Raw genomic sequence first — 15,260 nt, forward strand, 5'->3', positions numbered from 1 at the left:
ATGACAAAACGAGTCTCTGCTCTACTCTTTATAACTCCAGTCCTAGTCCCCAAACCCTAGATACATAAGAAAATGTATGTCTGGGTTTTTTTCATGTGTCAAGTTTATAACCTCATTGCATTAGTGTTGGCATGGAATATGGGTCATTTGCTTATAAAGAGTGGTTGTGCTATTTGGACCGTGTATTTTCCACAGGAACTGGAAGTTTTGCATATATAAGTTCAACTCTGTAACCTCATGCTTTCCACAACGGAATATAACTCTTCCTTTGATAATATTCCACGATGATTGAAGTCTAAACAGAGCTGTGAGGTGTCACTTCTGTATGACTTGTGAAATCAGCTTCCATGGTAAGTGAAAGGTTCATCTTTAATAGTCCCCTGTAATGAACTGGAAGTTAGTGCAAACAGATATCAGAACAGAAAGCTTTATTCCCTTTGACTCAAATCTCCACATGTATTGGTGTAGCCTTTTTTGTACTTTTCATGTGCAGATAAATAATGTTTAAACTGACATTTTCTAACAGGAATTGTTGGTTTATCTGGCTGCTTAGTTTTCTAGTTACTGTGATGAAATATAGTGAACTCAGAAACAAGAAGGCTCCAAATCTACCTTTATACCTTAGAAAACCAAACATAACACATTCTATTTTTCTTCCTGCATTAATGGTTATTTGTGCTTTTGATCTAAGTGAGCACTACACATGTAGAACTTGAGAAGACCTTAAGACTTTCCATGCATATTCCTCCTCATGCTTCCTTCCTCTTGAATACATTTTCATAAGATATGTATTGCACGTTTGAAGCTTTCAAAACACTTTCCAAACACATAATCCTTTTCTTGACTCAAAGACCTATGTCTTCCCTGAGTACATCACTGTATCTTTCAAAGTAACTTCCATTCCTCCACCCTTAAAAACGCATGCACTTTTTTTTTGTCAATAGCAACCTGTGTCTGTGGAAAAAAACAGCACAGCAGTGCAAGTGAGGGCTTAAACATCTTCAGACAGCTGTTCCTTATTACTACCAATATTGCTAGTTTTGTAGTACCCTTGCTAGGAGACACACCCATTGGACAGCAGGTAAAAACTGTCTGTGATCCAGGTACTCACTGCAGAACACTCCAGCAGGGAAAAGAGCCAAGGGCCAGGATCCAAGGCGAGTCCTTTATAACAACCTTAGTGTGAACACAAATGTCTATGGGCAGTTGTGCCCATCAAAACCACCGAGAGAATTGGGGAAAGGCACTGGGCAGTTTGTGCCAAAAAGGACAAAGAAGTATTGCTGTTTGAGAGGACTCAGCGTGTGAAATTTCTTAAGCCAGTGATTGCTGAGACTATTTAGTGCTAATCTCTTAATGCTAGAGAAGTGTAGCTGCAGTGCTGCTTCCCCGGTAAACAATAGAACCCAGATTGCCCTCCTGAGGCCTCTGTCCTCTTATTACAGCCCACACAGAAAGCTCATCTGAGAAAGCGCTTTGGGTTAGCAGAGCAAACTCTCTGAACCAGTCTGAACCAGTTCAAGTATCACATATGGTTGTTTTGCTTCTGCAGACTTCCTTGTTAGTCCTTGGAGGCTGTGCCTGGCATTTACTTAGCAATAGCTCATGCTGTCAGATTGAAGGGGGAGGGGAAACCTCTCCTTGAACATGTCAGCAGGGGGATGCAACACTGCGACCAGATATTTCTCTATCTCTCCACCCTGGCTCCTTTGTAGTCACTATCTCTGTGTTGATTTTTGGTTATACTCGACTCTGTTTCATAAACTGAGCATCTGGTCCTTTTTTTGGTAGCCCTGGTGTTTTTTTCTCCTATTCAGATTGTTTCTAGGTTAGGGAAAAAAATGTTTTTATTTCTGATTCCTACATCATTACTTCCAGAAGGCTTTTTACAGGTGGGTCCCACAGTTATTTTTGTGATCCAGACAGAGGCAGCAAAGGAGTAAAAAGATTTGCTTTCCCTGGAGTTGCAAGTACTTAATGGTGTTTAGTAGCATTTGATGCTTTCAGTTTTTAAAGTTTAAAGCTGAAATTGCTCTAACACTCTGTCCATAGTGGATAAGGCCTCAGAGTGTACCATCTTCATTCTCAGACACTGCAATTTTTTGAATGAAGCATTTTTAGAATGGTTTCTAAAAATTAGTTTAAAGGAAAAATTAGAAGAAGTATTTTGGTGTTCATAGCAAGAATAAAGGGGAAGTTGTGGGAACATGATATATGCCCTGTCACAAGAAGGACAATGGTGAATTTCTTCAATTTTAAGCAAACCATGTTAATTTGGCTAAGAAAGAATACTTAGATGAGGAAACTGTTTTGCTTACTCTTGTCAGCATCTCATTTAATAATATTAAGTATAAAGGGTGTTACAGGAGGTTAGATTAACTTTTACTGGGAATATTTGAACATTTTTGCTGTGGCCAGAGAAGGACGGTGCTTCCAGAGCTGTACATTTGTGATTGTCTCCCTTTGCACAGCATGCTGTGATATAGATTAGATTCCTTGAATTTTTCTTCTATAAAAACAGAACAACTTCCTCATATACTTTGAATTTTTTCTACAGGTGAAAAAGTAGAACAAAACAAGGAAGAGCAGTTGACAAACAGGAGGGAGAAAAAGCAGATGTTCATTCTGGAACCTTTTTAAAGTAAACAGCAGAAAGGTACCAGCTCACAGCTGAAACTGGTTCACACTGAGTTTAGGAAGGATGCTTAACATCCCTCGTTCCTAAAAATAGCATATGTGTTCTCCTGTGAAGTGTTTGTTGGTGTGTCTGTGTGTTGCTGTACATGCATGTGTATATTGAAGAGCTGGTTGTTTACTTATAGTTTGGGTAGTTACTTTAAAATTAAGTCCTATGAAGTAATGTCAGGTTTGGTCTCTAAAAGAAGCAAAGCAAGAAAAGCAAACCTATTCCCAAACAGCAGAAAGAACAATTCAGTCTGCCTCTGACAGCTGCCACCTGGCATCCTTTTAAACTTAACTCTCTGAAACTGCCAGGCATAAATTTTCCCTCATCTTGGAGAAAGCTAGAGATGAAAGAGAAAAAATTATGCTTAGAAGTCAGTCATGGGAAAGACTTTGATCTTTACTGTTAATATGAAAGTTTGTGCGCATCTCCCAGATTCCTCCGTATCGTTCTGTGGACTAGAAACTCAAATTGTTTGCTGGAACTTGGCTCAGTGTAATGAGAACTGCAAATTTATCTTGTTACATAACAGAACAGAGTGCTGGGAAGGTCCAAGATTTGTTTCTACAGAGATCACTGCCCAGACTACAGTTCTTGGATCAGTATGTAGAGGGGGAGGTGCTTTCAGTATGTACAGGCATGGGAGCATTAGTTAAGATTCATGAAATGAGCTAAAATAAATTAATGCTACAGCTTGGCAGCCTTCTGAAAACAGTTTTGGCCAGACTGTGCCTCTGGATGCATGTGTGGCTCTGCCATTTCTGACTGAATGGAATGTCCCATAAAATCTCTTATGAAGAGTTATTACAAACAGAAGGCCTGATTCAGTAGCCCTTATTAAAAATTCTTGCTTACTCCAGTTGGTCTTGCCTTCCCAGAGAATAACTGGAGACCACAAGGAATTCAGTAACTGAGTGTCAGTGCAGATAATGAGCATGATGACATAAAGCAGACATTAGCTGCTGATGTCAGTCAGGACTGACACACATAGTTTTGGTTTTTCTGTTTTTACAACCTGCTGCACTTTTTTAATCTGACATTTTTAAACTAAATTTATTGTAGTGGTAAATCATGTTGTTGAAGCATGAATCACACACAAGTGCTAAGGCTTATGGTTTCATGTTCAGTGGTAACACTGCTTAATTGACCTGCTGTCCTCATTACTGCTCTGTCATGCTGGTGCGTCTGGGTTTATGTGGCTGTGTTGAGAACTGGATGCAGCAGGTGACCTGGTGGTAGAGGGCTGAAGTGTGCATGGCCTGGTAAGAAAAGAGCAAAATTTGATCTGGATCAGCTCCTTGAGCCTGCTTGTCACACAAGTACCTGTAGCAGCTTGAGAGAGAGCACTGCTAGGATGGAAACATCTGGAAGTGGAAGGGAAGCAGCACTGCTCCAGCCAGCACTGCCCCAAAAAATGATTCATCAAACACTGAATACAACATGCAGCTTCCTGGCATTGAAATACTTTTTATATGTTCGATGGTTTCCATGTGATTTCAGAGCACTTTAAAAGAAGTCCCTGTCCTCTTATGAAAAGGAAGGTTTGATTGTACCCAATGTAACAGAAAGGAAGGGAAAGCACAAAGGAGTGGAGCAGGCAGATTGGCCAAGGTCAGAAGGAACTCTGTGGGAAAGCCAGAAATAGCACCTGGTCCTACAGGCCTGTGCCTTGGCTACAGACCCATCAGTTGGCCCAAGCCACCTCTGAGAGCTCGTGTTGTACAGGACCAAATATTCAGCTGCTTGTTTTTCACTGGTGTTCAACAGAAACCTTGCTGATGACTCCAGATGCTTGCATAGCGACTGGCATTCCAGCATCTGAGTATCTCTGACTGGTTGGAAACAGTTCTGTTGTAACTCCTTTGAAATTACTGCAGAGAGGCTTTATCAAGGTGGCTAAGTGCCTGCATTATAGTCATTCTGAAGCATTTTTGGGCTGTTCACTTTGTTCTTCTGTAAGCAGGCACAGCTTTTTAGAGAATGTGGAGTAAAAGGAAAGCAATTGATTGGCAGAGGCAAGAATGCAAACCTCTGATGCAGGGGTGCAAGGCTTTGGTGTTAATGTGTGCGTGTCCGTGCCTGGTCTGTGATAGCACTGAAAGAGCCCCAGGGGAGAATCGGGGCAGGGAACTGAGCCCTCCGTGGTAGTTTCTCTAGGGGTGACAGTAATTTTAGGTCCCTGAAGACAAAATACTTTCCCTGCCACAGTCATCAGTTCAAGCCTAGTTCCGTGTCGGGATTCTCCTCTTTCTGGCCCAGGAGCCTCCCGCGTCTGTAGTAGAGGGCCCGGGGATGCTGAACTGTGCTTTGGGGTACGTTTCCCCGCGTTCCTCCAGAGCCAAACGCGCTCCGCGGTACCGCGCACCCATCGCTGCGCCCGGTCCCGGGGGGACGGGACCCTCTGCGGAGGCGGTAAAGCGGCGGCGGGTTCCCCGCTACTCCGAGCCCTGCCCCGCGGAGGCCGTACCTTCCCCTCCCGGGGCTCCCCGACGGGGCCGGGAGCCGCCCGGGGGCGGGCAGCGGCAGCGTTAGGACCCGGCGGCGGCTGCGAGGCGAGGGCGGGGGGGGGAAACGCAGCCCGGCGGTTGTTTACCGCGGAGGGGGAGCCGGGGCAGGGCTCGTCGCGGCGCCGAGCGGAACCGAGCGGAGCTGCGCGGCCGGGCTGGCAGCGGCTCCTCGCCCTCCGCGCCGACGATGCTGCGCGGGGGTCTGCGGCGGGCGGCGGGGCTGGGGGCCGTGCTGCTGGGCTCACTGCTGCTGGCGGCTGCCCGCGGGGCCGAGGGTGGGTGCCTGCTGCTCTGGGGGGCCGCCCCGGCTTTGTTGTGGGGGACAAAGGCCGGTCTCCTGCGGGGGGAGACCCACTGGGGAGGGCGGAGGGGACCGGCCCCTCATCCGCCGGGGTTGTGGTGGGGTGGCGGGGGATATGCATGGCCCGGCCTCGTCTCTCCGCAGAGTGCATCCGCGGCAACGGCGCGTCCTACCGCGGGAGCCGGCGGGTGGCCTCCGGCGGTGCCCCGTGCCTCAACTGGCTGGCGGTACGGAGCGGGCCCGGCGCCGCGCTCCCGGCAGGTGGGTCCAGGGGGCGGGGAGGGAGCGGGAGGCTGGGGGAACCGGCGGTGGGGGCACCGGGGCCATGGCGGTCCCGGCGCTGACGGCTCGGTAACCTCCAGCAGTCGCCGAGGACCACAACAGCTGCAGAAACCCGGACGGCGACGCCAAGCCCTGGTGCTACATACGAGGCGCCGCCGGGGACCCGGAGCGCAGACCCTGCGACATCGCCCGGTGCTCAGGTAGGAGCGGCCCCAGCCGTCCCCCTTGTCCTGCCCTCCCCCGGCCTGCCTCCTGGGGATGGGTTTGTCACCAGGGTGGGTCCTTCCCTGCACGCAAACAACCCCGGGCTATGGCAGCACCTACTGACCCCCCCCTTAGGGACAGAGTCTACCTTCCAGCCCTCCCCTTTGTGTGTTCACATCTGCCCCGCAGCTGTGCCTTGCTCCGCCCCAAGAGCTCTTCCATTAGTGCCAGAAAAGGCCTGTGCAAAGCCTTGCCCTCCTCCCCCCTGAATTTCACGAGTCACTCTAGGGCTTTAACTGTGTTGCAAAAGTCTAAGGTCTGGGCATGTAGAAACTGCAGAGATGTTGGTAGACCTTTACTGCGGGGTTACTGCTATCTAAACAAGTGTCCTGCTGCTAAAAGAGTGCCAGGGTGAATCTGGGGAAAAGAACTTGGAGAAAATGAGAATTCAAGGGAGGACAGTAAGAAATGGAAAACCCCAATGATTGGATTCCTCATGGATCAGGATGGGGAACAGTTTGACAAGAGATCTGTAGCTGAAGCCTGTTCCAGGGTGAGGAGATGTCAGAATTGACAGAGTAACTATGCTGTTTTGTTTTGTTTTGTTTTTTAACTGTTTACTTATTTCTGAGCCCCTCAAGACACACCACTGTCCCTTGAGATTGCTAACCGTTTTTTTTTTAAACATGTCATAGCTTTTACTGTGTTACATTTTTAATTTTAACTGTGTCTCATAAGAAAGCTGCCTTTCAAATTGTTTCAGTGCTGCTTTACAAAAAATCCATAGGGCTGGGAAGGCATCTGTGATGACATCTGTGATGAGTGTCCATCCTTATGTAGCTCTGGCCTCTGGCTGAGGAGGAACTTGCTGTACTTCCACTAGTCAGTGGCTGTGCTTTCCAAGATGTTGCCCTTGCTTAGCCTGTCCATCATGCTGAAGGAGTTAGGTATACAGCTGCAAAGAGGGGCTGGGTAAGAAGAATGTCCCCAGGTTGTTCTTACACCAGCTGGAGAGTCTCCTTCTGACAAACCTTCCTGTGTCAGGTAGATTGAAGCAGAAGAGAGATAAATAGTCTCCTGGGAGATTTGGGATGGAGATTTTCATCATCTCGTTTATGTCTGTTCAGCATGATTGAAGCTGCAGCCTGTGTATTGATCTACACACTAAATGAAGTCATTGTGCATCCCCTGGACTCATGCCCTGAACCTGGGTTTTGTTCTACTGTCTGTCTTCTGTCTTGTCTGTGGTGGTGCCTTGCACTCTTAGTTTAACAGGTTCATGTCAAGGGAAGTGGGGGGAGGAATATATTTTTTATGTGCCTTGGTAGGATTTCTGGCAACAGCTTACAAAGGAACAGGAGTTTATTGGTGTACTTTGAAGGCAGTTCAGTGATGCCTGTCTAGATCTGTCCCACTCACAAGGCACGTATTGAAGTATTCACCAGTGCTTCATATTTTGTATGTCTCTGTCCTCTCAACAGATGCTACAGCTGCTACAGCTGCCCCAGCCCCTACAGCAGAAGTTGGTACTTCTGAGGAGGTTGACCAGGTGTTTGAACCAGCTGATACCTTGCCTTCTCGGAGTGAGGCAGCTGCTGTACAGCCTGCCATTGGGATCAGTCAGAGAGTGCAGATGAACTCCAAAGAAAAGAAGGACTTAGGGACACTAGGTACTAACCCAGGATCATGTGATGGTTCCATTCCTGTAATTCTGGAAAGATGGGTTTGTTTTGTGGTTCTGAAGGCCATGCTGTAGCTGTATCTACTTCCTCTCATTTTGCCTCTTTGTGTCTTCACAGGCTATGTGCTGGGGCTGATCATGATGGTGATAATCATTGCCATTGGAACTGGCATTGTCCTGGGATACATCTATAAGAGGTCAGTGGTTTTTCTCCTTTGTTCAAAAGCTGGGGTGGGCATGAAGTAAGGTATATAGAGCAGGAATATCTGAGCACCTAGAACCAAGCAGATCCTAATGAAAAGACAGATAGAAACATGTGTTTTGATGCTGTGCAAGAGTTTTGCTTGTTGAACTGAAGAAAGAACTATTTAAGACTTAATCCCATTCTTATCCATTTCACCCATCAATCTGGTATTCTGTCCCATCTGAAGTGTCAGACTGCCCTCTTGATTTCTTATTTGTGTATGTGTAATCATCCATGCTTTGATGTGGCTTTCTCAGATGCATCCAGAAGAGCTGAATTTCACTTACGAGTTGGAGGGAGCAGATCCCAGGTGCCCTCACAGGAAGTTTCTTATTTTATCAGGAGAACAATTCTTCTAGCAGGCTAGCTGTTCCCCCTGGCTTCTCTAGTCTAGCTAGCTTTAGAATAAAAAAACCTGGTAATTCTCTGCCACTTCTGCATTGTATCCTGTGAAGCTGATTGTCAAGTAACAGCACTATTTTTTTTACAAAGTTCATTTTACTAAAGCTCCTGTATACTTGAGTTGTAATTTGTTTAGCAGTTCATTGTGTTGGGCAGAAATGCTTCTGTAGTTCATCAGGGTTTGAGGTTAATGGTAATAGCAAGCATCTTAGTTCTAAGAAACAGGGCAGGATTAACAAATAACAGGGAAAACTCCTGCAGCAAGTGAAGGCCCAGGACCCTTCCCCTGGGAGGGTTTGTTCTGTATTTTGGCTGTTTGACAGCAGTCTGACACAACCAAGCAGAAGGAGCCCTTTTTCAGGCTGGGACCTGTCCTTATGTAAGTGTTCATAATAAATGCCGACAGAAAAGAATCAGAGGGAAGGGTGTTACATAAGGGGCAAAACAGAGCACTGCTTGTCGAGGAATCTGATCTGAGGTGTCACTTCAGGGAATGCTGTCTCGTGTGCTGGCAGGAGCGGCAGCCACTGCTGCACGCTTGTAGGCAGCTTTGAAAAGCAGCCAAAATGCTTAGGAGCTGACAGGAAACCCCAGCAGCTCTGCCTGGTTAGGATCACAAGGCCCAGGAAGAGTGAGTGCTGCCTGTCCCACCTCACTTCTGTCTTCAGTGAGAAGAAGCAATGTACCAGTGTTGATCTTTGTCCAAATGCAGCTTTGCTTCTTCAGTGCCAGAGAGCTCACAGCAGGCAGTGCAGCTTTGCTGTCTCTCTCCCTGCTTTGCTCTTACAATTATGAGTGCAAGCTGGCACATTTGGGTAGGTGTGGTGAGAAACCTCTAATGGCTTTAGAAGCTTTTGGTATACACAGATTTTCTGGAGACATGCTATTAATGCTATCCATTTTTAAAGCAAGGCAGTTCTTCCTCAGTACAAATTACAGAGGTGTTGCCTCCCTTGGCAACAGGCTGAAGTGTGAGGTAGGTTTGAGGAGCTGGTTGTGGTGTTAAGCTGCTAGCTGCAGCAGCAAAATGCAGGGCCAGCTTTGAAGTAAGCTTTAATACTTTGAGGAACAGCTTCATTTGCTGCAACAGAAGGCAGAATCTGTCACTACATCCAATATTTGTTCTGCCAAAAGAAGCAGGTTATGGAAGTTCTTTCCCACAGCTGTGGGCTGCACTAGGCAATGCTGTGGGACTGCAAGGTTTAAGGAAACATTTGTCAGCTCCATGGTTTGGAGGAGAAGCCTGGCTTTACAGTCATCATTTAGCTGTAGCAATGTCAGTTTTTGAGGGAGGGCCAGGCCTCACCTGTCTGCTTGTTATTTTAAAGGTGGTCACATGGGGTCCCCTCTTTACAGCAGAGAATGTTTCTGGCCCTTTGTACATAGCTGAAACATGTTGCTTAAAGACCAGAATCCCTTCTTTTCTTCTCTATAGTGAGACTCTGCCTGCAAGCAGCGGCACTCACCCTATACACATATATGTTTTGGTTTGCTTTTAACCTAGGGGCAAAGACCTGAAGGAAAAGCATGAACAGAAAGTTTATGAGCGTGAAATGCAGCGCATCACACTGCCGCTCTCAGCCTTCACCAATCCTGCCTGTGAGCTTGTAGATGAGAACACAATCGTGGTGCACACCAACCAGACACCTGTGGAGGACACACGAGATGGCAGTGGCCCCCTCATGGGGCAGGCTGGTACTCCTGGTGCCTGAGCAGCTGGGGCAGGACATACAGGCTGAGCAAAGCCTCCAGCTTCCCACTGTGAGTGCAGGGGTTGCGTGTGTTCATTTTTATTTTGTTTTCTTTTTGATGAAAGCCAGATGAAGGTGATGCAGAAGGACAGAGCAATGGGCTATTCATCACTATCTGTTTGAGGGGCACCATTCAGTGCATGACCAACTGGGGAGTGATGTGGTGGACTCTACTGCTCTCTCTCACCTATCTCCATAGCGTGCCAAGGAGCTGGGGAGGATGATGGGCCAGGCTCACAGATCCCATGGCCTGGAGTGTGGTTTTGGCTTCCTCTTTTTCTGTTCCTTTCCTATTTAATGGTGTGCACTGTTACTTAATTTGCTGCCTGGAGTCTCAGGAGGGAGCAGTACTGCAGGGACTGAGGAGAGCTTCACATCAGACCTAGCTAGATAATTACACTGATTATAGTTCCTGTCTTTCTGCTTTAGTGGCTGAGAGCAGGAGACACTGTCCAGAATCCTGCTACTGGATCATTTTTTTTCCTGGGAAGAGTTTATTGAGGGATGGCTTTGGCCAGGAGCAGTATGTTTAGCCCTAGTCAATTTGGAAATGCTCTTCTCAAGCTCTTGACAAATCCAGGTCTTCCAGTGCTGAGGCCACATCTCCATTCCCCTGTGGTACTACATGCACAGCCACAGTTGTAGGTCTCCAGGTGGTCTGCTCACTTACACAGATCAAGAGAACAAAGGCCAGCAGTAGATAGTTGAGAAGAAAACAAACTGCCCTTCAGTTACCCACAGCAGGGTTGAACACTGAGGACAGATAACATCATCTTCAGAATTCCTTTGGCTTTCTACAGAACCAGGTCTGGACAGTGTGGCCAAGCCAGCTGTGGAGGTCACCCCAGCCATGATGCAGCAGCTCAGAGCTAAGGATAGGACAGGGCAGCTGCTCTTGCAAGCTCCCAAAGTTACAGCACAGCTCTTGGCTAAACCTGCTTCACACACACTCAGCTTGTGCAGCAAGACTACTACAGAGCTTAGAGCCTGGCCCTAGTAGAGAAGTTTTGTAACAACTTTTATTAGCCTTTCAGGGAGTTCGGAAGGGATGGCTGCTGCTCCAGCATCTCCCCAAGGGCACTGAGGCAAGGCCAGTTCAGGGAAACATCCATCCCTGCCTCAGGGGATTCAAGCCATTCAAGTAAGTTTTTTAGCCATCTGCTTTATAGCTGTGGGCCTAACAAGGAGCAGCACTTGACAGCAGGGGTTTTAGTGTTAATGTTTGATTCAGAAAAGGGAAATGTTTTATTTTTAAAATGCCTTTGAATACCATTTCTTTGTAAAATGTTTTGAATACCTCATTATGAGAAGGTGCAGATTGTGCTACCTTGTATTAAAGCTTAAAAGAAAAATGCTCTGTGCACCTGTGTGGACTGTGGCTCATTTGTATGTTCCTCCTGCCAGAGAAACATCCTTTGCTTGTTGCAGACTTTGAACTGAGAAGGGAAGATGCTACTTCAATTTGCCAGGCCCAAAGGTAAATCCCTACAAACAGTGCCTCCACTCACAGGAGGGGCACAGAACTTGCTCTTTGCTGCCAGCAGCTAGTGGGACTGGAACACTGTTCCTGAAATGCATTTGTGGGGTGTGGGCTGTGGCTGGCTCCTGGGAAGATGCTCTTGGTTACAGCCCCTTCCCACACTGGCCAGGACAATTCTGCTTTGGTGCTGCTCAGTACCAGCTCTGGTAAGCACGATAGAGACAGCACAGCAGGCTACAGGAGGCACTGACATAGCTAATATTTTCATTCAATTGTTACCTTAATAAATGCCCCTTGAACTACATATTTCAGAATACAAGGTTACCAAGAACAGGCTTTGGTTTTAATCCTGGTACAGCAGAGGAAAATGGAGAGAGATCCTGTGTTCTGCTGACTCCAGTCCACCAAAGGGTGGACAAACAAAAATAACTAACATAACTTGACAACTTCTTCCCCTTCCCTCACTCCAGGTGAGTACTATAGAGCACTTCCACCATACCTCTGTTGTGCTGTAAATGTGACAGAGCCTTAGGCTCAAGAAAGGGAGTTCTAGATGATATCCAGTCTGTGAAGTTTTCATGTTGCTATTTCATGGCAATAACAGAAATTAAAGAAAGTTACAGCTTCCTGATTTAAGTAACACAGAGACAACAGAATCTTGTTTCCATAGCATGTATTTACTGTTTTTTAATTTAGTTAGAACAGAGCTGTGCAAATCACAGTTCATAAACCCCACCCACACATCACCCAGGGCTTTCCCCTTCAAGGGTCACCTCACAAACCAGCCCAGGAGGGGGAAAGACAGGGCAAATCCTATTAAGAATCCTGAATCCACTGGACCCAGTTTAGAGAGGCTCCTCCACTGCCTCACAGCACAGGGAGTCCCCAGTGTTTCTAAAACACCACTACACAGACTAAAACCACCCCACACACACCTCTTCTCAGGTGATGGCTGGTCCCATGTTATTTTAGGTAATACTTTAAATTCATGGGTAGGGGGAAGAAATCAAAGTAACAGCAAAGACTAACACCCATTCCCCACCATTCAATATCGAAGGTTGGAGGGGGTCAGGAGCACACTAAATATCCAGTTAAACCAAGATCTTTGAGCCATCTTTCTGTTCAGGTTTGCCAAACATGAGCTACTGCAGCAGCAGCTTTCTGCCTTCTCCCACTGAGGGAGGAAGAAATGCTGGAAGAAAATGTACCCCCATTCACCTCCCAATGACTCCAAGCCCTTTTTTTCTCCCCAAAAGCAGGGAATGACCCTGAGGAAAGTTTCTGCTTGGAGAATCAGCTCAGGTTCTTCAGCAGCTGCAAGAAGGACCTTCAAAGGGAGAAACTTGCACAGCCTGCAAGAAAGGATGAGGTAATGGCAACTGAATTATTTCTCCAGCTGCCACTCCTGAGAGAATGGGGCATTCTCCAGCACTTTTCTGTTCATCACTAAGTCCATCCTTTAAATATCCTTGGGCATATTCCCCTTCGCCCTTGTCCATGCACAAAGTCCTTTGGCTTTCTTAAGAGCACCTTCTGCCACCCTTTTTATCACCTCACATCCACAGGCCTAGAGCTCAAGCAGCTTCAGCACTCCAGTGGTATCCATAACCAGTTCCTAGTGCAGTTCTACACATTCAGGTTCAAATACTTTCACTTAGGTTCTTGGGCAGGCAAACTCACTGCAGGCTCAGAGTCTGAAGATGCTTAAGTGGCTCATTTACTGCCTGCCTTGTTTACAATCAGGAGGGGCAAGCAGAGCTCAGTCTTAGTGTTTCTAGGCAGGCTTTTGGAGGTATTCAGAGACAGAGGAGGAAAAAAACCCACAAAACCAAACCAAAACAAAAATTCATCCATGCTTCCCCACAGACAAGGTATTTCAGGAGAGCTGCCCAATTCCTGGGGCTTTTCACTCCCTCCTCTAATGTGCATTGGAGGCCAAAATCTCAGTGGGTTGTTCTGGAAAACACATGCACAAACATACACACACGCACACGCTGTCCTGGTGGGGCCTTCTGCCAATATCCCAGCTTTCTGAGCGGGGTAGTCGGTGGGAGAAGTAGTTCCAGAAGTGTTGGTCCTTGCCCAGGAAGTCTCCTATAGCAATTCCCTCCCTGGCAAACAGGCCAGGGTGGCTTCACAGCTTGCAGTCAAGTTCTAAGGCACCACAGTAAAGAAGCCTGAAAAGGCCAGAGAAACATTTCTCAAGCCAAAACAACAAGTGTTGAGCAGCTTTCCTAGGTGCAGTTGGCAAGAAAGAGCCCTCTTTGCTTCTGAAACATGCCAGAAATCCACAGTGAGTCAGGATGTCCAGGAGGAAGGGTGTTGGGTGGGGAGAGAGAGGCAATGCAGCAAATGCACAGCATGGTGCCCCTTTAATGCCCTGGAAGTGGCTGAAGTGCATCTCCCTCCCTGTCCTCATCCCAACTCCAATGGAACTGGTGCAGGCAGCAGGATGAGCTGACTAGGTTGTGTTCTCAGGTAGCTTGTCACGGTTCAGCCCATACTGCACACTCACGTTGTGGTCCAGCTCCTCCAGCTCAGATGGAAGGGGGATGGCAAGTTCTCCCAGGTAGAGAGAGAGGGCTTCAAAGGAGTCTTCCAGCTTTGAAAAAGGGGGCCTAGAAGCAGTAGTGAGGAAATGTGAGTGGGAAAGGGGAAGCAGAACAGCACCTGGAAAGGCTAAGCGAGTTGTCCCTCCAGGCCACTGTCCCATGCTTAGAGGTATGAGCAGGGACATAATCCTTCCCCATTCAGCTTCCAATATTGCCAAGATCCCATCACTCTGGGCTACCTGCTTTTTACAGCCAATGGCCATGTGAGTCTGGCTCTTTTGGAACCCACTTGGTATCAACACTGCTCTGAAGCTACAAGTTTCACAACTGAAATCAAATTAAGTACTCACCTTTCAGAGCTGCTGCCAAGGTCTGCCCTTACTTATTGTACATAAGAAACCCTGAAAAATAACTGATTCTTTCCTCTCTGCCTCAGAAACTGTTTCAGAGACATGAACCATATACAGAAGTCTCTTCCAAGCTGATGACTTGTTAGTGTCTCTTCATGTGGCAGCCTTTGAGCATTCCCACTGAAGGCTGGAAGACATCTGTCTTCCACCCTTGGTGCAGAGCAACCCTTCCACTGAAGGGGTACAGACACATCCTCTAATCTTACAAAAAAAAAGAACTCCAGCTCCCAAACATACCTGCTCTCTGGTTCCAGTCTGCAGCAAATAGCAGCCAGAGGGAAAAAGGCTGGAGGACAGTCAGCAGGAACAAACTTCTCCCAGAACAACTTGACATTCAGGCCAAAATCCAGTGTACGTGGGAGACAGTCTGGGTCAGCATAAACCTGGCCTATGATCTAGGGAAAAAATGAGAACAACACTTAAGGACAGCAACAGTTCCAGAGTGTTAAATACTTCAAAGTGTTAGGGTCAAAGACAAAAAGCAGAAACACTGTTCCTCCTTTCCAGTGGGGCTAACTGCATGAGGGAATGAGCAAACTGCTGCATACAGACAAACTTCACATGAAACTTGATCTCAAGACCTGGCCATGTGGCTACTGTTGTGAAGGAAGGTCCAGATGCCTCTTTTTTCTCTCCAGGGCCTTTCTGCCAGAAGATACAGGATGATGTGCACCTCTTAGAGAGCTCAACAGCATCTCACTGCTGGGCCAGCTACTGTGCTTTATGCTGCTGGGGATAATGCAGCCCCGCCTGATTGCAGGTA

General features: G+C 47.1%; 2 protein-coding genes across 3 annotated transcripts in view; one reads left to right on the forward strand and one right to left on the reverse strand.

Annotated features, from left to right (window-relative positions):
- The first annotated feature begins 5,297 nt into the window (after positions 1-5,297).
- On the forward strand, positions 5,298-10,370 carry PIK3IP1 (phosphoinositide-3-kinase interacting protein 1). Of its 2 annotated transcripts, none has more exons than XM_030460466.1 (6): positions 5,298-5,465; positions 5,636-5,752; positions 5,854-5,973; positions 7,459-7,647; positions 7,777-7,855; positions 9,809-10,370. In XM_030460466.1, the coding sequence occupies exons 1-6, from the start codon at positions 5,378-5,380 to the stop codon at positions 10,014-10,016; spliced, it is 801 nt and encodes a 266-aa protein (XP_030316326.1). In that variant the 5' UTR covers positions 5,298-5,377; the 3' UTR covers positions 10,017-10,370. The 2 variants fall into 2 exon arrangements, with proteins under 2 accessions (XP_030316326.1, XP_030316327.1); XM_030460467.1 differs by having other exon boundaries at positions 5,378-5,465; positions 5,857-5,973.
- Positions 10,371-12,205: 1,835 nt separating this feature from the next.
- LIMK2 (LIM domain kinase 2) overlaps positions 12,206-15,260 on the reverse strand; it is a 30,015-nt gene continuing 26,960 nt past the window's right edge. The window contains exons 15-16 of the mRNA XM_030460688.1: positions 14,735-14,892; positions 12,206-14,153 (exon numbers count right to left, since the gene is read on the reverse strand). Of these exons, the coding sequence (XP_030316548.1) occupies positions 13,997-14,153; positions 14,735-14,892 (315 nt within the window). The 3' untranslated portion in view covers positions 12,206-13,996. The remainder of the gene's footprint in view (positions 14,154-14,734; positions 14,893-15,260) is intronic.

This window comes from Calypte anna, chromosome 15, assembly GCF_003957555.1.
Source record: "Calypte anna isolate BGI_N300 chromosome 15, bCalAnn1_v1.p, whole genome shotgun sequence".
NCBI classification, from domain to species: Eukaryota; Metazoa; Chordata; class Aves; order Apodiformes; family Trochilidae; genus Calypte; species Calypte anna.